Source organism: Camelus dromedarius, chromosome 5, assembly GCF_036321535.1.
Source record: "Camelus dromedarius isolate mCamDro1 chromosome 5, mCamDro1.pat, whole genome shotgun sequence".
Taxonomy (NCBI): Eukaryota; Metazoa; Chordata; class Mammalia; order Artiodactyla; family Camelidae; genus Camelus; species Camelus dromedarius.
Genome location: NC_087440.1, coordinates 81,713,184 through 81,735,749, shown reverse-complemented (window position 1 = coordinate 81,735,749; position 22,566 = coordinate 81,713,184). Strand labels below are relative to the sequence as shown.

Genomic DNA, 22,566 nt, shown 5'->3' with positions numbered 1-22,566 from the left:
CCAGTAACCCCTAGTGCCTCCTGAACACGCAGCATGTGCCTTACATTGTTTTTCAGTTGATCTTACACAATTCTGTGAGGGAAGTACTGTTACTATGCCCATTTTATGAATGTCTAGAGGAGCAGGTTAAGGAGCAAATCAAGGGTCACGTGGTTTGTAAAGGGGTCAGGATTTGGAGCCAAGCGTGCCAGGCGTGCGTATCTGCCTGCAAAGCTGTGCACTGAGCCAGTGTGTGCTACCCTCCTCCCTAGGTCAAGACATAAAGATGGTGGCTTCGAGACCTTGTCAGCTTTCAGCTGTGGTCTCACTTAAAAAGCGAAATTAAAAATTTTCATTAGCCAAGGAGAATTCTCACACAACATAAATATCGTACAGAAAAAGACAGGCTTTTAAGAAAGCCACTTTAGGGAATTTATTAAGGTCGGTAATCTGACTCCTAGAGAGAGATGAAGAAAACTTTAAGCTTTAACTTGCTTGCTGTTTTATCTTGTTAAAGGTCTTTCTGGGTTTATTTTCACACCAGCAGCAAATGTCATTTTCATAATTACAATTCTCACAGGGCACTGGTTTAGTAAACAAAATACACAGCTGCAGCCTTTACACAACACTATTTTCTGTTCTTTGTTGAATTTGTGTTAAAAGTCCTTGACGTGCTGATCAAAAGCTACAATACTTGTATGAATGAAAAGTCTCAGTTATCTTTACTACAAGAAATAAACTAAAAATAGTCCATATACTTTTGCCATTTAGAATTGTTGACTCTACACCTATAAGAGACAAAACATTAAAATGCAAGTAATTATTGGAAACTCTAATTAGACAGTCAATTATCAAGTGCCTACGATTTGCCCAGAATTGTGATAAAGATATATTCGGAGCTGCCATCAAAATGTACCAATTAAAAATGAAAAAGGAGACATTATACATTTAAAATTTTAAAAATGTTAAAACAGTAAAAATTCTGTTACCTTCCTAAGCCTAAAATGTCCCCAATTATCTTTCTGATTTCCTTGAAAGCGTCCTGGGGTTGAGCCAATAAGGTAAACGCTAAAAAGATATAAAACGCAAGTTATTGAACACAGTGATTTGTGGACCCAAAGTCACAAAATAGTCATGAAAACTAACACAATCATGAAATAGTCTAAGAGCCAACCTACTTTTTTGAGATGCCTCCTCAGAGTAGTAATTGATACTTAAAATCATTTTTGAGCACGTCAAGTAACGGGGTGTAAGGTACCACGCAAAGACATGACTAATTTTAAGAGCCCTCCAGTGGGAAGCTGCAGGTGGAATGTGTCCCGGCCCCCACTTCAGCGCCTGAGAACTGTGAGGCACAGTGACAGGACTCGCTCTCAATATGCCACGAGGGACAGCCAGATGTCACTCCACCTCTTTCCAGGCCCCTGCATTCCAGACCTCATGTGGCTCTCAAGGTTAACCCACTGTGAGCACCCTGAATGGCTAAGAGGCCACATACTTTGTTTCTGAGAGGTCGTGCTCCTGGATGGTATCTATCCACTCCTTGAGAGGAGCAGCGTTGTAAGCCGTCAGGTAGCTGATGAGATCAGCTTTGAAGTGTGTGGTTGATTCTCCAGATCTGTGGGCTCCGTGGACGATTCGTGGGTACAAAGGACTCAACCATATCCTGGAATGGAAAAAAAATAACCTTTCGTGGTCAGAAGCACAACTGATCACAATGCTTATCTCCGTACTGATTCGGCGCTCACCCTAAGGAAGAGGTGAGTTCTCACCATCTCTCTCCCCATGTTTTAAGTCATCATCCTTTTAAAATGTGAAGTCTGATCGCACCACTCCAATGGCTTCCATCGTATCTGGAGTTATTTCTGAACTGTGAATTTAAGATCTGGCCTCAGCCTGCCTCTCCCAACTCAATTCCTCCAGGCTCCCTGTTCATTCACACACTTTCCTTATTATTCCCCCTCTGACCTCACTTCTCTACTGCTTGTAAAGACTTGATGACAACCGAGTTCCACTCCTAACTGTTAGAGCAAATCCACACCAGTAACCCTGGCAAGATTCTGCCCATGCCTATGGCAACGTAGCTCTTTAGCCAAAAGGAAAATAAAAGGTACCTATACAAAGGGAAAAAAGGTGCAGATCTGTTTTCCATAAATAAATAAATAAATAAAATTAAAAATAAACTCATTTTCATGATGCACACACTACAGCAATTTGAGATACTTTTATATCCTATACTTTCCCGGTGTCTGTACAGACCACACTTAATTGTATTACATTAACACCAACCTCAGACTTCCAAATAATTCAATAACAAAAAAACCTTGACGACATCTTTCATTTCATCAATTCCTGGTCAGTGTACTTTGCCAAAACTCCTGTATCATGCCCACAAATGGAAAACAGCCATGCCTAAACCCAGTTCCTCTATGAACCCATCCATGGTGGGTTACAGAGAAGCATGGCTCCAAACCTCTTGTGCTGTTTCTTCAACTGCAAAACCCAGTTAACAGTCCTGCCCCACAAAGCGCCCACAAGGCTGAACAGGGTCCAACTTCAAGAAGCACCGAGCAAGCACAAGCGGTTCCTGCCTCTTCCCTTCCACGGCCACTTCCACCCCAGTTCTACCCATGAAGCCAGAAGCAGGAGAGAAATCGCCCAGGTCCTTGCCCACCTGGCAGCCCTCAAGGGAGACTGGCAAGAGGCAGGCCATCAGGGCAGGAAGCACCCAGAACCACGAGGATCCTGGCTGTGCGTCTTCTGAACTCTGTACCTGTTTATAGCAGGGAGGCACGCCACACCTCCCTTCCCGCCTTGAGATTCCCTCACACAGGGAGCAATACGTGTGACCAGGATGGTGGTCCAGGCTCTGGACCCAGATCTGCTTCTGCCTGGCTGTGTCATTTTGGGCAAGCTTGGTGACCGCTATGGGCCTCCCTCTGCCCGGGTGTGTGACACAACCATGTCGGGCCGGATGGATGGGAAAGGCCTCTCTCTCCTCCCAACAGCAACTTGGAGCCCATAGGCCGAGTGGGGCCCCCCCAGATTAGAGGTTCACTGGCAGGAGGGGTTCTGGATGAGGCACATGACAGATGAAGACTTTCTAAACCAGGATACTGAGACGTGAGGCATCCTGACATTTCACAAAATAAGATGAGAAGTTCTCTTGGGCCAAATCATTTTAAGAGTGAGAAACTATCAGGTGGATGAAGAAGCTGGTAAAAAGGACACCAGGGTCACTGGTGGAGGAGGGAAGACTCAGCGCCACGACAGGCCGACTGTGAAGTAGGATTCCATGAAAGAACTACTTTTGAATGTTTTTAAAAAATTACAACCCACAACGTGAAACTGCAAAGCATCTGAGAGTAGAATCTAGACTAACTGTGAGACAACAGTACCCCCGTACTGGGGCGGCTGCAGAGGGAAGCGGGAAGGTGGAGGGAGGTTTCATACCCTTGGTACTTTGAGTTTTGAACCAAGTGAAGCTATTACCTAGTCAACAAATTTTTAAAAACGTTTAAATTAAAAAAATTTTTAAGTAAAGAGAAAAAACACTTGGGCCCTTTGCCCTTTACCCTTCTCCACAGCAGCTGGCCCAGACACCTGGGGCAGCATGGCTATAGAAACTCAGGCTCCAGAAGGAGCTGGAGGCCGTGGCGGGACCCTCTGAGACATGTAAGACCGAACACCAACCCGATAAATTCCTTCAGTTTTGTGAATGACTGTTTCCCCGAGAACAAGCTGCATCAATGTCTTTCCCTTTTAGACGGGGCTGCATATGAGTCCCGAGTCCTGAAGCCCAAGCTGGCAGCTTAGAAGCTCTAGGGGAAGCAAAGGCCGGGTTAACCAGAACTCGGTGGATCAGGAGTCCTGTGGCCGAGGCTCTCAGGGATGGAGTGTCCACCCCCACCACCTTGCACCCACTGGACACTCGGAAACTAGAACATGTTTGTAGGGAAACCATCAGGCAGTGGGGATAGGGGCTCAAGCCACCTGCCATGGTGGGGAAGGGGAGGGAAGAAAGATGTCTGGCTGAGGGAAAAGGCTTTTTCAACCTGGAAAGGCTGCGCGAAGCGAGGTAACTGTGTACATGGCACATTCAGGTAGGCGCTGGCCCCGGGGATGCAGGCGGAAAGGCTGTTTAGCTCCACCTAAGGTGTAACTCGGGCTCAGTCAGAGCCTCGAATCCGGGGTCTCGCCTGGGCTGGGCAATGCTACGGACAAGGGAAGCAGGGGCGGATGCGGGGAGAACACTCAAACCCTGGAAGGGCAGCTGTCTTCCAACACAGGGAGGCAGAGACAGCAGAATGGCTTAAAAGAAAGAAAGGGGAACTAAAGGTGTCAATGACAGGCTCAGCGGGAAGGAGAGCAATGGGTGAAGCTGGGTTTGAGCAAATCCCTGAAAATAAACCCAATCTTCTCCTATGAGATCAAAAACTAGATCTAGCGTATGTGCACCAAGGACAAAGGGTTAGTAATTAAAAAAAAAAAAAAAAAAGCATGAAAATCCTTCCTGTTCAGTTCTTTTGGAGATTCACAACCATACTACAGGCTCTGAAAAGACAACAGGTGAGATTTGTTTTACGGGAAACAAAGTGTTGGAGGTGAGGGGGTTATTTTTAGCACACAGTCAACCCCCAAGTTTTCCTCTGATACCTGCTGGGAAGTGGCCGGCGTGGGTACAGGGGATGCAGGGTGAGCGAGGACCAAGAGAGCTGACAGGTGGGTCTGATGGGAAAAATAATGGGTGTTTTATCCTCTTTCTGCCCCAGGTCCTTGGATCTACTTACCTATATAATGTACATATGACGCTATTTTGTAAAAACTAGGAAAAAACTACGGTGTATAAATATTTCTATATGTTTACATGTACAATAGAGACAGTTGTGGACGACCACGTGCTAAATGGTGAACACCAGTTACCTCAACAGAGGAAGCGGGGGAGGCAGTAAAAGAACGCTATCACTTTTTATAGGTATCTCTTTTCTATGCCATAACTCTGGGCTTCTTTTTTACAATTAAAACATAGGAGGGAAAAAAAAGAACAAAGCCAAGTTCTGGTTTTGCCTTTTCTCAGCACACACAGCGACCACCGAGAAGTGAAGGGAATTCTACAAACCCCTGCGTTTTCTGGTGCCAGTCAGCGTGGATGAGGTTGGAGGTGTGGATGACAACCCGGAGGCCTTCCTCGTAAAGCAGTAGCATCATTTTCCTTTAAAAACAGAAAAAGGTCAAAAAGCATTAACAGCACTTTCATAATACACAATACCTTTCTGATACAAATCCAATAGCTAAAGAAACTCCTTAAACTCTTACAGTACCCAGATGTTGAACATTTACAGCCTTATTTTCTTCCATACATCATCGTTATCAAAGCCTGCTTAAGTGACAGGTGGAAAACCACCCTCCAAAACGCTCCAGGCATCAGGTGGTAAATGAACTTGTGCTCCGTCCCATCCACGGGGCCCGTCCTGACACTTCGAGCCCCTCCTGGCTCCAGCCTGGCTCCTTAATATCTATTCAGCATCATCCACTACAACCAAGGAAACTTCTTGTCCAATGTTTTCAGAATATGGTCACAATCTCTTGCTACACTGTGGCTACCAAGCATTTTTTTTTAATTGCAAGAGAATAAATTAAAAACTCAAGAGTGTATCACAAACATTTAAGTACTGGGTCATGAAACTCATTTCGGCACTTATCGGTGTGGACACGCACAGCAGACTGAAATGACAAATGCATTTCCTGCTGAGGGCTGAAGCTTTAAGCAAAGTCTGGGAGATGCTTTGTTTTCAGGAGACTGATCTTTTTTCATGCCCCACAGACACCAGACTTGTCACCGGCATGTACCTGGGCTTGAGATGTCTTCCCCTTTCTTCTCCATTTACTCCAGTCAGCCCCAGAGATCCCTTTCTCATCCACGGGGCTTCCCCAGGCATCAGACGCTTTCTCTGAGCTTGATCCCAGTGAGAGGGGGGAACAGCGCTCCATCTAAAGCCCGAAGACCTAAGCGCCTGTGTTCATAGGTCAGAGCCATCCCACCCTCCATAAGTCATTTAACATTCCAAAGTCATTCGGTGTCCCCAGGTCTCAGTTCTTCACTTGTGACATGAAGAACCAATGCTGTGTTCACTCCATAGGACTGTTGTGAGAATGAAATACAATGTGTATTTTATTAAAAGTGAAACCCTCCACGTGTACCTTCCCTTTACTCCGTCAGGGACTTGCTTTATTTTGTCGTCTCCCAGTGGATGATTCCTGGCCTCCCGGTGGTTTTCCAATTATTTCGGGAATCTCGATTCTCTCTCCCCTCAACTAGAGATCCACTCAAGGCAGTAACTCTGCCTTGTTTCCACTGAGGCCAAAATGCTACTTAATACGTACTGAGGTAAGTCAGTTCAACGTGGGGAAAAAAATGAACCACTGGTTCTCTCAAATAAACAACATGAATACTATTTGGACAGAATGGGGTCAGCATTAAAAAAAAATATGGAAAAGAATACAAAAACAGAGAATGAGATTTAGCTTTTGCTGGAACGGGAACGGAACCCAAGCTGGCAAACAGCAAATTAATGCAAAGCTGGAGATGTGACAGCTGCTGGGCCAAGCTTTCTTTCTACTTACGAGATGTGCTCCCTGAAATCTGGGCAAATTTACATACACAGTTGGCAAATTAGCAGCTGACTGTAATTAGGAATAAGCCAGTTATGAATTCATGATGGAAGTTTTACAAATATTTCCATTAGTCAAGGCAGCAATTACCAAGAAAATCATGCACCAATGTCAGTGAATCCTATCAAACAGAAGTGAGAACCAGTCTAAGGGGAGTCCTGCTAATCTTTTCCTAGACAAGATGGCACGTCCCAATCAGATCACAGCTGAAAGTGGATTAAAAACGCAAAGAAACGAGGTTCCCCTTGAAGAATGCTGACCTGCGCATTACCCGTTAGGTTGTGGAGGCAGCAAAAGGGCTGCCCCCCACGCCTGCAGCTGTGCCGCACAGGGTAGAGCAGCGCATGTCTGTGCAGCATTTACGTGCCAGGTCCCGTTCTAGAAGCTCCAGAATGCCAGCCCGCTAAACCCCTCCGCACCCAGGGGTGGTGTCACCAACCCCGTTACAAGGGCAAATCCGTGGCTGGGAGAGGCAATGGGATTGTCCGGGTCCCCAAGTGCGCCGAAGCAGCTCCTCTCGCTCCCCTTGGCTCCCGCAAGGTCGGATGGGGCTGTGGCTACTTTGCACTAAGGGCCGGAGCGGGCGAGGCTGGGGATGGTGTGGCTCAGGTGAGAGGGGACTGCGTCACGTGTGACGGGAGGCCTTGCTACAGCTCTCCCTGCAGCCTGCTCCTGGCTGCCCGGCCACATCTGACACGTGGCTGCTTTGACTTCTCGCCCCACTGTGGACTCTCGGGGCCATGGGAGGAGCTTTTGCCCCCAGCTTGGGGGCCACAAAAAGTGTTAGCATCCTCCTGAGTCTCCAGCACTGTGAGATAAGCCCCGTGATTGCCCGGCGTCCTACAGCAGCGTGGATGGAGTGTGTCCACCGCCCCGAAAAGGACGATGAGCTCCTGGAGGACAGGGCTGCATCTGGCCACTTCCAGACGCTCCGCACGTGGTACGTGGTCAACACAGGCTGGTGAACTGAGCATGGTCCCAGCGACTGCCCCAGGGCCCCGTGGTCGCTCCACCCTGCCCGAGGTAGAGGCTGCTTATGCCCGTCACCGTGAGCTGGAAGGTTTCCGTCTTTCCCTCATTCATAGATTTGTCCTGCCTCTCTCACCCAAAGACTAAAAGCTGCAAGGACAAAAACTTTATATGTCCTAGAGCCATGCTTCAAGAAAATAACAGATATTTAATGAATAATTCTTAAAACATTTTAAAACGAGCCACTGAAGTTCGATCTCCTACGAGATACTGGCATTTCAACAAAATGCAAGCTACACAGACTGCGGATCTGGGGAGGTTCTGCCGTCATTACTTCCCCAGTGATTTTCAACTCTGAACGAAGAACTCTGCTGCGTTTAACTTGCAAAACGTGCATGCTGGAGGGGAGAGGAAGCCTGGCCTCGCAAAGCGTGTGTGTGTGTCGAGGAGGGAAGCAAAGAACAGAGTGCACATTAGCAGTGAGTAAATAGCAAAAATAAAGAAGTTAAGTAAAAATAAGTGGGTTCTAGTCCTGTCTCCAACCCTGGCCAGAGGAAAACTGCCTGTCTACTTGAGGCCTCTGATTTGTAAAATGAAGGAGGAGGACCAAATAATTTTTTGACTAGCATTTTAAAAAGGATAGGCCCGCCCCCATCAAACATCCCTGTGTCAGATCCAGGCCAGGCCCAGCGCGCTCGGCCCTCCCGGGACCTGGCCCAAGCTCTCCTGCTGTGTGCTAGCACAGTCAGGGCAGTGTGAGTGTCCCCAGGAAATGCGGACTGGGGCACAGAACGCTTGGCGGGCACAGGAACCCGGCACTGGAGGTCTAGCAAATCACGCCAAGGTCCAGAGAGGTGACAGGGCTGGCTGAGTGTATCTGAGAATCAGTAAAGAATTTATGCCAGGGTTCTAGCTAAGGGCAGGGACAAGGATCCATTTGCTGTGACCCTTTACTGGCAGAAGGCCTGCCCATGCCAGGGAGACTGTGCCGCCCCCCAGGGTCTCCCGTGGTGCAGCTGCGGGGCCGAAGATGCCTGTTCAGCCTATCAGCGCTATTTTGCATCCTTTGCTGAAATCAGCATTCTGTGAGCTCAGTGCCGTGGAAAGAACAATTGATACCTTAGCTGAGTAGGTGCTTGAGTTCCTTCTCAACAACCCTCAAACCCTGTCCTCCATGAGACTAAAGCTACCAATTAGGGGTGGCTGGTAAACGTGGAAATATTTACACAAGAGCATCTGAAACCAGACCACGTACGGCTGACAAGTCTCCTTTGACAAAATGGCTCAATGCTTTCCACTGTGGTTCCTTTCTGAAAACACACTGCAAAATATAGTTTTAAGCGTATAAAGAGAATGATGAAAAAATGGCCTCATTTCTGGTACAGTATCAGGAAAACAGTGGTCACTGCACGACTCGGGGCAAACACTCCCTCCTGTGACATCCCTTGTTGCCTTAGGGACAGACACCTGCAGGGACAGGACTGAGGCTGGAGGCCACCCAGGCCCACTGCTGGTCCAGAAGGAAGATGAGGATTTGTCACATCCTTTGACAAATCCTTTCCAGAGAAATATGATTTACAAAAATACTGAAATAGAGGCAACCATGTCATATTCTTTTCTCAGAGAACCAACTACATGAAAGGGCACAAGTGAGGGTTAAAACTCAAGTAAAACGAGAGTCAAGCTGATGTGTGTCAAGTAGGAAATAACAGAAAAGTTTCTTGTCTGTGGTTTGCAGTGTCTCTGAAATTATCCTAAGAGAATCTTCTGCGATGTCTTGGGGCAGGGACATCTGCCTCTCAAGGTGACAACTTCTTGTAAAATAGTTTTTCTTTCAGAGCACAGAGCTGATCTAACAATATTCTATTTGATGCAACTCAGAATCTTAAAAAAATCACGAGGATTTCTTTAAAGTAGTGGAATCCACAGCATGTGACGACCGCACATACAGCCATCCATAACCTCTGACCACAATCTACTCTCCTCGTCGGCTACAATGAACGTCCTGAACAGAAAGCAGAAACCGCGTCACAGATTCAGATTTTGATGCTGAGAGTCAGAATCCTGGTACTTGGTCGTAAGCCTGTTAGGAAACAACTCCATTTCCTCTACTCCCTTAGTGACAGCTTTTCCCCCAGCAAAATCATCACAATGAGTGCCTCTAAGGGCACTTTCTGAAGGGCATCCTTTGATCTATTAAACTCATATCCTCCCCTACTTCATAAAAATTGCTTACGTGTGGTGTGTTCCAAATGCAATATCCAACTTTGCCTAGGATGAAAAAGAAGTCAAGTCAGTTTAAAAGAAAAAAAAATCAGCAATATCCCTATCAAAAATTAAATTAGAAAAGATTCAGGGTAACTTTACTATCTTTAAACTTTTTACCGCCCTCTAGTGGACAAGTCCTTGATTGCCAAGACAGCTTTTAGAAGAGCATCCACTGAGGCTCATTTTTAAAAAAACAACTTTTTTTTTAAAGGCATCCAGAATGATTCAATACATATTGCATTTTTTAATTATAGTAATTAGAAGTGAGAAGCTTAATTTCTTTAGTTGCCAGAAAACTAGCAAGAACAAATGAGACTCTATGCAAAGTTTTAAAATTAGCTATTTGGCTTATACAGAAATATACACAAGTTTTCAAAGCACGTTTAAAAGAAACATTTAAAGTGGTGGCAGCATTGAGAATCATGATGTCAAAACAAAAGTTCTCTTACATTTATAGCATAGCAAGTGCTGAGAATAAAGATAATATATTAAATTCATTTTCGTGTTACAAAGTGATACCTTTACAAACAAATGGGGATGGGGGGTTAGTAGGTGAAGAAGTAAAACATTTTTTCTAACATCCAATATAGCAACACCTTGGTTAAGCAGAATATGCCTCAAGATGAGAAAGTTAAAAAGAAATGTCAAAAATAGCTCAGGAGTTAGGAATTCAGCATATGGGCACAAGTCCTACCTTCACAAGTTTGTGTGACTTTAGAAAATATTTGAATCTCTATACCTTGTCTTTCTCCTCTTTGCAATGAGGGTACTGTTCAGAGATTCACGGAGTTGTCAGGAATCAATGAGAATAACATTGCTTAAATGCTTAGGAAAATGGGACCTGCACGGGGTCAGCATTCTAAAAATGGAAGCAGGGAAGCAAGTACTATTAAAAGCAAAGCCCTTCCCACTCCCCACCACGGGACGGGTGGATGGGCCTGTCCACTGGGGGCCGCGATGGGCAAGTGAACCCGCGGGTGAGGATGACACGGCCCGTCTTAGAGTTGCTCATGGACAGGTGGCTGAGTTTACTACACTCGTAAGCTCCGTGTTTGGAGTGCTCAAAGAATATCAATTATAGAGTGGGGTCTGGCCACAGAACAGTGAACAGGAAAAGTGTATTCCATGTCTTTAAATTACACAATGAGAAGAAAGACTGATATCCTGTAAATTGATATTTAGTTCAGAAAAAGCAATGGTCAGAAGACTTGGCTTTTGAGTTTAGTTTTGCTATTCATTGTATTGCTTTCGGGCAAGTCTAAGCACAAAAAAAGGGAAGATAACTTCAACAGATAATATTTAATGGGTGCTTTTTTGGGTAAATGCACCAAATCCTTTACACAACAACCGTATAAGGAACAGTATTAGCAATCCATTTTAAAGATGAAGAAATGAAGGGCGTGGCGGGCATAGCTCACCAGTAGAGCACATGCTTAGTTAGCATGCAAGAAGTTCTGGGTTCAACTCCCAGTACCTCCATTTAAAAAAAAAAAAAGGATGAAGAAATGAAGCTTTAAGTGGTTAAGTGATAGGCCCGGACTGACATAGCTAGTGGGTGGAGGGCTGGGACAGACCCCAGAAGTCTGAACTTTGACCACCACCAGGCTTCAGACTCTGGCCTCTACCACACCCATGCAAAATGGGAGACATACAGCATCTACTTATTGACTAACAAGACTCAGCTTAGGCAAGTGACACTATGTTGCTAAAAAAATTCAAAAATTCATTTTACAGACAAGGTATAAAGGTATTTCAATAGGTGGGGACAGGAGAGGGCAAACACCCTGTACATCAAAGATGAGCTGGGAGCTTCTGGTCACTCTGCACAAGAGGCTTGGAAGACAGCGCTCATAGCGCCCCCTCGTGGCTGGCCTGAAGCATGCCACACTTTCTCCTAAACGTTTCAGTACAGATAGTATATTTGAAAATCTTTGTATTTCTATTGATTTAATCACCCCCACCTTCAGGATTCCTGTGTTTATTTTCTGCCCACTCTTAGTCTGATAAGCACTATCCTACTGCAGTTTAACCCCTTCTGCTTTTGGAAACAAATGCAAAACAAGGGGAGTTCAGGCAACTGCTAAGCAAAGGCGTATCTGTGTATAGGTGAACCCTCAACAGGAAAGGAAAGAACTCCAACTACATGACGCACAGGGGGTCCATCACAGGAGGCGTTGTGAGGTCGGTTTAAAATGGATCAGACTGAGATTTTTCAGTTTTAATCTTTATAAAACAGATACACACACACACACCCCTAGATAATATTCTACAGCTGGAAGAAGAGAGATAAAACGTGGGCTGGAATTCTTTTATCTTGTATGGATGGAGGAAAAGACACTGGAGGGAAAGTGAGAAGGAAAAATAATCTAGGTCTCATTAAGTCTCTCTTGGCTCTGTACTCCAAGAGCAGAAATCTCGAACCAACTTCACTGAGATATTGGCCAGGATAGGACCGTTGTCAGGCTGCTCACGGATGGACCGACCAGCCTGCTCCAACAGGACAAGGTGACCATTACACCAGCCACCCCAGAACCTCCACCGCCACAGGAAGGAAATCATGAACGTAAACATTTCTGAATTCCTTGCTAACTCCACCCCCTTGCCTGTTTCTTACACAAAATGCCACATATAACAGATCCTTTCAGATGTGAGGTCTATAACAGCGGGTCCTAACCAGTCCCAGACTCACTGGTCACCCTGTATTTCTAGGTACTTACTGATGGGAAAATATCAGGGTAAAATTATGGGAAGACAGAAAGAAACTGGCCCACAGCCTTCTCTTCGCCTCCTCTCTGCTCTGCTTTCGTCCCAGACTGTGACAGTTATTGCGTGTGTCACCCTGGTCGTCCCAGACTGTGATGGTTACTGTGTGTGTCACCAGGGCAAGGCCACAGGACCCAGATATTTGATCAGATGTTGTCGTGAAGGTATTTTTTGAGGAGAATGGCATTTAAATCAGTAGATTTTGGGTAAAGCAGATGACCCTCCATCATGTTTGTGAGCCTCAGTAAGTTGAAGGCCTTAAGTGTTAAAAAACAACAACAACAAAAAAAGACCCCTTTCCTCAAGGAAGAGGGAATTCAGTCTCCAGCCAGCCTTTGGACTCAGACTGCAGCATCAACTTTTCTCAGGGTCTCCAGCCTGCCCGCCTACCTGGAAAATTTTGGACTTGCCAGCCCCCACAATCACGTGAGCGTGTTCTTTAAAAATACACGTCTCTCCAAACACACACGTACCCTTACTGGTTCTGTTTCTCCGAAGAACCCTGGCTGATTACAGAGACATCAGGTCAACAAAAAGGAAAATCTTTCAAACCACAAGGGCTGCCCACAAACAGGATGGGCTACCTCAGGAAGCGTGTAAGCCAAGGCTGGACAAGTGTGTGTCGGTGACACCGAGAGGGGACTCCTGCTTTAGGCAGGTGGACAGACTGAGTGTCTAAATTTCCTTGCAACTCTCAGAATAAGCAGGCTCTCGCATGGCGGTAAGTGGCTTACCTGGCAGAGGGAAACGTTTTCATAAGGCTTTGCCTGGGCGTGCAGGTGAGCCTTTGCTTCTCGTTTGTCGCCGTGCACAAGTAGGATTGGCTTCCTCCTGAAAAGGGATCAAAAGTATTTAAAATCTGTCATTCGTGAAGCTGGACGGGTGCCTAGTTAAGGAACGTGTGTTCCTGGCCTGGGTGGTGACTGAGCACAGGGCGAGCACACAGTGGTGACCGGTTAACCTTCACTAACTGATTACCTCTGTCATGGGGCCCTAGGGCCTGATTGTGAAGCTCTGCTGTGACCCAGAGAGGCTGTGACTCCAAGGTCCTTGAGTAATTGTCCTCTGTGGTCCAGAAGGGCACATCCTTAGCTCTGTATTCAGATAGATTAAAAGATACATAATTACTGTTGTCTAGTATGATGCTCTTTCTCTCCTTTTGGACCAAGCGATGGATTACTTCCTCACTAAACCTCTACTGTGTGTGTGGTCCAGCACCAGAGCCCCAGGATACATGAGTGAACGGGCCCAGACCCATCATCTGCAGATTCATGAATAGATGGTTCTATTTCAATGAAACAGAGCCTGACGCAGATTGAAAATGTCCTGTTTTTAAATTCAAAAGGACAATATAAGAACACTCTGCAGGAAAAGATTTAAAAGGCTTTTAAGGGAACCATGATCTTCTCTGGTTAATTCAAAGTGAGACAATTCTTGGAAATCAATTTATCTCTACAAGCTCTCCCAACAAAAGAAAAATCGGATTTTTCTCCAACAAGCGATCAAGCAAGATGAACAACTGGAGCCACTTCCACAATCATCAATCATGTGCAGGATGATTCCCTGCCGAACGTGAAGGGACAACACTGAACTAGAAAGAAACGTTACAGAAAATGTACTTCCGGGACTAATGCCTAATCCCCTAATGCCTGACAGCCTTATTCTAACATGGTAGGTAAAATAGAACTAAGAAGCATGCCTTCCCAATTTGTTTTTACTGGCGAAAAAAGTTCTATTTTACAACTAGAAAAACAGTACTGAGAATAAAGTAAGAGACAATCACACATCTACCACCTAGAAATAATTCTTGTTATCAGATCATCAGGGTATTTTATTTTATTTTATTTTTTATTCATTCATTCATTCATTCAAATGGAGGCACTGGGGATTGAATCCAGGACCTCAAGCATGCTAAGCATGTGCTCTATTCACCAGCTATACTCCAACTCCTCTTTTTTTTTAAAAAAATAAAAGATTAAACATTACTGACAGAAGTTGAAGTCCTCATTAATTACTTCATGTGTATTGGCCCTAAAAACTATCACAGAGAGGCAGCGTGATGGTCCATTTTGTGTGTCAGCTTCACTGGGCCAAGGGTGTCCGGGTAAACATCGTTGCTGGGTGTGTCTGAGAAGATGCTTCTGCGTGAGATTAGCACCTGAGTTGTGGCTCAGTCTCGCCGGCTGCCCTCCTTAATGGCGGTGGGCAGCATCCAATCCTTCGAACAGGCTGGAGACCCTGACCATCATTTTCCTGCCTGTGTATTCCTCCGCCTTACCTGTCACTGGGATTCTGTCACGTACATGTGTTGGAAATGGGGCAGGTAGCATGTCACATTGCAATACTATCTTTATTTGGTCTGCATTGCCTAACCCGAGGTAGAGGAACTACAGGAGACAGACCGACACCCATCACCTCCACAACCTGGAGAGGGGAGGCCCCGGGACCCCTTCGTTAACTCCTAAGCTACAGGAAGAATCATTTGTGGAACAAGAGATTCTCAAAAATGGGACAGCACTGCTGTGCTAAGTGAAGCGTGGCAGGCTTACAGGTTGAGAAAGCAGGTGGCAACGACCTTTTCCTTCATACTAATATTGGACCCAAAGTTCTTTTATTTGGGTTGAAGTCTGTCTTTACCTACTTTGGACAGAACAACAGAGGGACATGCTACAATTTGTATTAGGCAGCCTTGTGATTAGTTAGAACAGATCAAAAGACGCTGTTTTCCCAGTACAACTCAACGTCTGAGTTCAATAATTTCAAAAGAAATGTTCAAAAGAGATGGACAGCAGCTGCTTGAAAAACACAGATCTTAGGTTTTAAATCCCCGTTGAAGTTACGATGTCTCCCATCCCTCTGCGGAACTCACCTGAACTCTGGTGGGTACTGCTTCACCAGCCAGTCCACGTCAAAGCAGTAGTTGAACTGGATTGGGGGGCGGGGGTGATGGGGAGAAAAGGGGAAGAGAAAACAGTTCATGAGGAGGACTGTTTGGTTATTAAATTAAAAGAGACTAATGATGAACTACATAAATTCTCATTTATAAACTCGGACAATTCTGCTACAGTGCTCACAGACAAACCTAAAACAACCCTGAAGGGAGTGAACGGTGCAGAGTCTGCATCAGTCGGCAGGGGGTGGGGGGGGTGCCCGAGCACACAGGAAACCATCTCCGCCTGCTTTGGCAGCATCTGTGTTTGTAACCCGAGTCTCACTACACTGTTTCTAAGGGCCCCCTGATTAACTTAAACAAAAGGGCTCATAAAGGTATCCCTTGCCCACTAAGTGATTATGAAAAGGAGGCGAAGAACATTTGCTCTCAGTCTAACTTATGAGCTTGCTTTGTACACAGGCACCTGGGGCCGGGCGCTCACTAGGCTTCCCACAAGGCGGGGGCTGGACTTACCGGGGGTCCTCCCCACGCCTGGGGAGCCCCTGACCCTCTGCTGGACAGCACGGCTCAGTCTGGCGAGAACACACACCAACCCACCCCATGTTCCACCTGGAGGCCAGGGCTCCTGGGGCCAAGCAGAGCACGAGGCACACAGAAAGCTTCACCTTCTTAGGGACAAGGCCTCACTATTTACTCGAGGGCCTGGAGCTTAATTAACGTGACTTATCAATACAAAGGGACCCGCTCTGTCAGGCGGAGCGATGGAGCACGCAGGAGCAGCCATACCCATAAATTCTACTCACTTCTTCTTGGAGGGTGTGAGGAAATTTCTCATTTATTTCTCTAAATCAAATCAAACTTGACAGGGCCTTCCCCTCTCTACCCGGGGAGCTGCACCAGGGTCCCGGGAGGTGACCAGTGTCCCTCAGGTTGGGATTTCCAGAGTGACTTCCTGGCCAGTCATTGTGGCCCAACTGAGGCGGAAGCCTCACTGACCGTGCACCCACATTCTACACTGCTGGAGCCCACGACCGTGGCGCTGGGTGCCAGCCTCCAGGTAGGTGCCACTTCCGGGGACCCCGACAGGACTGGCCTGCAGGTCCTACTGCTCCATTTTCTTCCCAAATTGTTTATCTGTCCCCTTCCATCCAAAGAAAAAACTGTAAACTCACCTGAGCTGAAGATACAAGGGTCCCAAATAGAGGAGACAAAATATCTGAGGAGACAAAACATTGACACCTCATTCACATTTGAACGAAAATCACCTAGTAATAATAATCATAATTGACTTAATAGTCACTGAAAATCAAAATTCAACTTAGAAAACAGAGCTGAAAAGCTACTACAAAGATAGACTTTAATGTTCCGTAAGATTCAAGAGAAAATTTCTCCGTGCCATTTAACAGTATTTACTACACATTCTTTGAACAAAACATAACGTAAAATAAAAAATCTACGACTTCAGGACTGGATGACTGGCCCATTTTAGAAACTGCCGACCACAGTGATACACATTCTTGCTCTTTCCGGATCTCTTAGTTTTTTACCTCCTCCTAGTCACTCTCCAGGAGACCTCCCAGCCCAAGACTAGCAGGACCATTCTCCAGAGCCCAAGAGCACCTGCTTCGTGTGCGGGGCGGGCAGAGGCACCCCCAACCAGAAGTGCGCATTTCTAGCATCCCAGTCATCTCTGAGGGGGACCCACCTAGCACCCCCTCAGGCTTCACTTTGGAGAAAATGGAAAGCTCACACCTCATCAACTACACTGAGTGGGCGTACATGACCATTACCACCACCGCTGACTGTGACAGCCTCACCTTCACAGGACACACTGGGGGCCGGGCGCTGTTCCCGGCACTTCCCAGGTGTCACTCTCACTGCTCACAGCCGTCTCCAGCCTGTGGGGTCTGCCACTCCCATTTGGTGGACAGGGGGTCTCTCCTTAGGGGCCGCCTGTTGCCACACGGCTGGGAAGGGGCAGGGCGGGGATCTGAGCCCACACAGTCTGGCTCCAGGGCTTCTGCTCTTAACCACCAAACCTCCCCGAGGATTCAGACAGGGCTCATTCACTTACTGGGCCCATATTTACTGAGTGTCTTCTGTCTTCCAGACACTGAGACAGATTCCAGGCCACAAAGATTTTAAAAGAACAAAGAAGCTCCTACCTTAGAGGGAGAGTTGCGGTCATGAGAGAAATTCTCAATATGATGTCTCTCGCATTTTGCCCCCACACCAGTCCCTCTTTCTACCTTTCTAAATGTTACCCATCTTTCACGGACCATCTGAAGTCACTGTTCCTTGATGAGACCTTCTTAACAGCATACTATTAGGGCATTTGTTGGAGTGACGTATGAAAGGGTTAAGAGCATGGATTCCGATGCTGGAATGCCTGGGTTCAAATCCCAGCTCTACCATTTACCAGCTGTGTGGCTCTCAGCAGGTTACTTAGCTTCTCTGCAGATGAGTCACCTATTCAAGGACAGTCATTAACATCTACTCATAAGGGTTAAGGGAGATAATCTGTGTAAAAGCTCCTATCGGAACGTTACCTCCCCTTCCTCCATATCTTGGTGCTAACAGCCAGTTTTCATCAGTTTTTGACATACAGCAAAACCTTGCACAGTCCTCTATCTCTTGTATCAATCTCTCTCAAATAAAACAAAAACACCGAGATCTATCTTGCATTTCTTCAAAGTACCTGGACAAGATACTCATTCACAAAAAGGAAAAACAGACAAATTGTAGAATCAAACTCTTCAGAGTATGAGTTATCACATACACTAACATTTACCACACAGACGATGTAACTATACATTTGGTATATAAAACACTATTAACAGCAAACACAATCTGTCTTTGAATGTGGGTAAGAAAGGTGATGTGAAATAAGGGTGATAATGTTTATTTATGTCTCTGCCATGTGCATGTACTGTGCTGGTCACTTCATGTGAAAATCTCCCGTTTAAAGGTGAGTAAACTGAAATTTTGAAGAATGACAGGTCCTTTGTTAACCACCCATCCAGCAAGCAAGCGGTGAGGCTGGGGTTCAGGTCCTGTGACTCAGATTCCAGGGCTCCTGCTGCTCTCTCTTCAAGGAAAACCCTGTTCCCTCTCTAAACTCAATCCTTCTGACACCAAGTGCAGCTGAGGGGAGGGGTGGGAGGATGTCCCCACAGAGACCAGTTCTCCATGGACCCCGGCTGTGAGTCCTACAACTGAACTCAATTCTGACACCATCCACCTGGAGTTGGCATCAGCTCCCACAGGTTAAGGGCTCAGTCCCACAAGACTGTCCCCACCTCAGATGCCAATCATAAGCCCAGACCCCCTGTACATCTAACTGACTAGCTATAAATTGGGGGTTGCCACCACCCCCTCCTAGGGTTTGATAATTTGCTGCAACACCTCACAGAACTCAGGAAAGCACTTTGCTCACTAGATTAAGTTTATTATAAAAAGATACAACTCAGGAGCAGCCAGGTGGAAGAGATGCACAGGGCCGAGGTATGAGGGTGGGGGAGGGACGCAGAGCTTCCATACCCTCACCAGTGTGCCCCTGCCGGAGGTGGGCACTTCCACTAGTCACCAACCTGGAAGCTCTTCAAACCTCTTCAGTTAGGATTTTCTTGAACATACCGTGGCTGATTAAATCACTGACCTCAGGCCCCCCTCCCCTCCCTGGAGGTGGGGTTTGGGAGCTGAAAGCGCCAGTTTTAATCATATGGTTGGTTCCCTAGGCAACCAGCCCCCTCCCCCCCCAATTCCTGGGGGCTTTCCAAAAGTCCTCGCATTTACAGACTCAGGTGTGGTTGAAAGGGGCCTGTTAAGAATAACAGAAGAGGCTCCTTTCACTCTTTTATTACTTTGGAGCTATTTCAGGAGCCTGGAACAAAACAAAAACAAACAACTGTAACCAGAGGTGAAGACCAAACATATACACACATCACAGCACCACACAGATGCTCCCTGGGGACCAACCACAGCCACCAAAGGTGAAGGCATTCTTGTTTCACTTCCTCACCAGGTACCAAAACCAGACTTTCAAGCAATGGTTCTCAAAGTTGATTGGGCAACAGAATCACCTGAAAAGCTTGTTAAACCACAGATCCCAGAGCTTGGCTCCCAGAGTTTGATGCAAGGCATCTGGAGTGGAGCCCAAGAATCTGTACTTTTCAACAAGTTCCAGGTGATGCTGGTGCGGCTGGTCCAAGGACCAAAGAGAGCTGCTGTCAAGTATTGGCTACTTCGTTGATGAAGTGAGACTGATCAAATTTAATCTTTATATTAGAAGTTAAATAATTCTAAGCACCATGCTAAGGGTTCCACCAGGGGGATCTACAGGGCAGTGGGAAGCACCCTCTGGTTTCCTGACCTTGATACTGAGCAGGACCCTGTGGGCCCCCCACAACGCCTGCCTCTTGTTTACAGAAAAGCTGGAGTCTCCCAATCCTCCCTGAGTCATAGAAGAGTAGGCTTAAGCAAGCGGTTAATGACTGGGACAGTGGAGTCACAGACTCACTGTCAGATGCACATTCCTGAGTTGTTTTATAATCAGATCTCTTCCTTAGCTTCCCAATTGTTACCAAGGCTACTGCCCCCAGGATCCTACCCCTGACCTGCCCTTCCCTTGAACAGAAACCAATGACTTAAGTCTCAGGAGGCAGCTGCAAAAAGAAACAAGAGCTGGTTAGAGCCTGCGAAGCCCAAGATGGTGGAGGATCTGACTTCCAGTGGAGCTTGAGCCTCATTATACTGTAACGTATTAGCAGGCTGAGTGACACACCGATGAGCGCCATGACAGTGGACAACTGCCATGCCAACAACTGGGAAAGCCCCTACAAGGACTGATTGATTCCATCACACCTGGAAGGACATGCTGGCAGAAGCCTCTCATAAAAACCCACGTGGCCCGATCCGGGCCATCTGTCTCTACCAGCCATCCGGGCTGATAGGCAATCCACCCCAACCTCCCCCCATCACTTCAAGCACCTTTCTTTCCTTTTCCTCTTCTGAGCAGGAAAGCAGCCATTCACTTTGTCCCTCTGCTGCAAATTCTTTCACAGCCAGAAGGCAAGGACCCACACTCTGGTGGGCCTCCTAATTTCGGGGTCCTTCTATCCGCTAACACTCTAAGTAAACAGTTTGCTGTCAAATGAATGCATCTGCTTGTCAAAATGGTTAATTTTTTTTCCCTTGAGGGCAGTTAAGGGTTCTTGGAGACCATTTGTAGGCTCCCCCCTCCTGTTTCACCGAGGGGGACCCCTCAAGCACAGTGTGACGGCTCCCGGACCCCCGGCTTCACTCACCCTTGATGTGGAGGGCTCTGGAGTTATACTTTGGCTTAATTCCTGAGACGCGGGTGAGGTAAAACTGGAAGGGGTTCCCTCTATCCAGCATGTCCCAGATGTCCTGGCCTTCCCCTGACGTTTCGTACTCGTCTTCCTCCCGCCTGAGCCCGGGGCTGGCGAGAGGGCTGCCATGCCCAGCTCTGCGGGCAGCACCGTTTTGGGGAGAAGGAGGGCCTTCCTCCTTTTTGACCCCTGCTTTCTTAGCCTGCTTCTGCTGAGTCTCTGGTGGCAGCAGCTCATCCTCGCTGCTGGAAAGACACCAGCCTAGGTCCTCCTGGGAACCAGTCTTCTGCCTTTTGGAAGGAGACGCCTCGGAAACCGAGTCAGCATTGCTGAACTTCACAGGGTCTATCTTCCTCTTGTGTGTGGCTCTCCGAGCCTCGGAACAGGTGTACTTTGGCTCCGCTGCTGTTCTCTGCTCAGCGTCGGGGAGAAAAGAGGTAGATGGTGTGTCTGGTTTTGGCTTTTCCTCCTCACTTTCGTCACTACTGGATATCGTCCACCTCCCATAATTGCCTTCCTGAGACATTATACTTCTGGAAAGAAAGGTAGAAATCTGGTTATTTCCCTTTTGCCAGGCCGCTGGCAAACACTGCCTTGCTCTCAAACCCCGTGCCGTGAGCTTCTAGAACACACACAGCACGCCTGACACTCATCAGATGCTGAGCCATGTCACTAACGGCAGCTGCTTTGGGGGTGTTCAGGGGCACAGGACTAGAATCTGCCATGAGAACTTGGCAAATCAAATGACAGCAAAAATCCTGGTCACCTTCTCCTCCTTTCTCTCTCAACCTAGACCTGGTTCTTAGATGCCCAAGGAAATGAGGTTGAGCCAAAGTCTGAAACAAAAACGTCCATTCTTGACCCTGAAGCTTCCATCAGGTGCTTGAGGTTAAGGGCAGTTTAAGGAGCTTCAAGATTAATTCTGTCTCTGCTCCCAAACTGGAATTTACAGTCCCTCACCCAAGCCTGGGAGCCCGAAGGACTTCAGTGACTATTTCTTACTTCCCCAAAGATAAGCTATTTACTATATGGCTTACCAAAGTCCTCAAGACAGTGTCAAATGATCAATTCTGTATACACATTTATCTAGAAAGGCTTCCCCGAGGACCCAACTAACTTAATAATGATCTTATTCTAAATCAAACTACTAAAACCTACAAAGAAAGAACCTGTACTGAAGCAAAACATGATTTTCTAAACCACACAGTCTAATTTCTACTTTCTTGCTCTAAGAGGTAAACAGGTAAAAATTTTGGTTTTGGTATCTACAAAATGTCACCAATTCAATGGTAAAGAGCTATCTAAGTAGATTTTCTATATAACTTAAGAGCAGTCCCAGAGTGATCAAAAAAAAATTTTAGTGCAAGACCTAGAGCAAAATTATAGGACTCAAGAGTCTGTGCTCAGATTATGGTTAGAGCAACTACATTTTTGCTCTTTTAAAGAGAGTGAGCAGGACCTGTTATGAGTGTGGACGTAAGACAAGACTGTGGCATTCTGTTCCAAAAACCCTGTTCCTTTAAAAAAAAAAAAAAAAGGCTTAACTCTACACTGGAAGATTTGCAAATGAGTATTTCATATGTTTTGGGCTAAAAAATTTTTTTCAGTTATCTATCACTTTTCACAATTTCTCACCTTTTCTAATTAATGACCAGTTAAGTCAGATAAGGT

General features: G+C 46.4%; 1 protein-coding gene across 2 annotated transcripts in view; it reads right to left on the bottom strand.

Moving 5' to 3' along the window:
• The window catches only part of TDP1 (tyrosyl-DNA phosphodiesterase 1), a 75,305-nt gene that overhangs the window by 48,405 nt on the left and 4,334 nt on the right, over positions 1–22,566 (bottom strand). For both annotated transcript variants that reach the window (XM_010988267.3, XM_010988258.3), the window contains exons 4-11: positions 20,851–21,428; positions 16,717–16,760; positions 15,521–15,576; positions 13,386–13,482; positions 9,857–9,891; positions 5,099–5,191; positions 1,478–1,645; positions 969–1,047 (exon numbers count right to left, since the gene is read on the bottom strand). In XM_010988267.3, coding sequence (XP_010986569.1) covers positions 969–1,047; positions 1,478–1,645; positions 5,099–5,191; positions 9,857–9,891; positions 13,386–13,482; positions 15,521–15,576; positions 16,717–16,760; positions 20,851–21,421 — 1,143 coding nt within the window. In that variant the 5' untranslated portion in view covers positions 21,422–21,428. The remainder of the gene's footprint in view (positions 1–968; positions 1,048–1,477; positions 1,646–5,098; positions 5,192–9,856; positions 9,892–13,385; positions 13,483–15,520; positions 15,577–16,716; positions 16,761–20,850; positions 21,429–22,566) is intronic.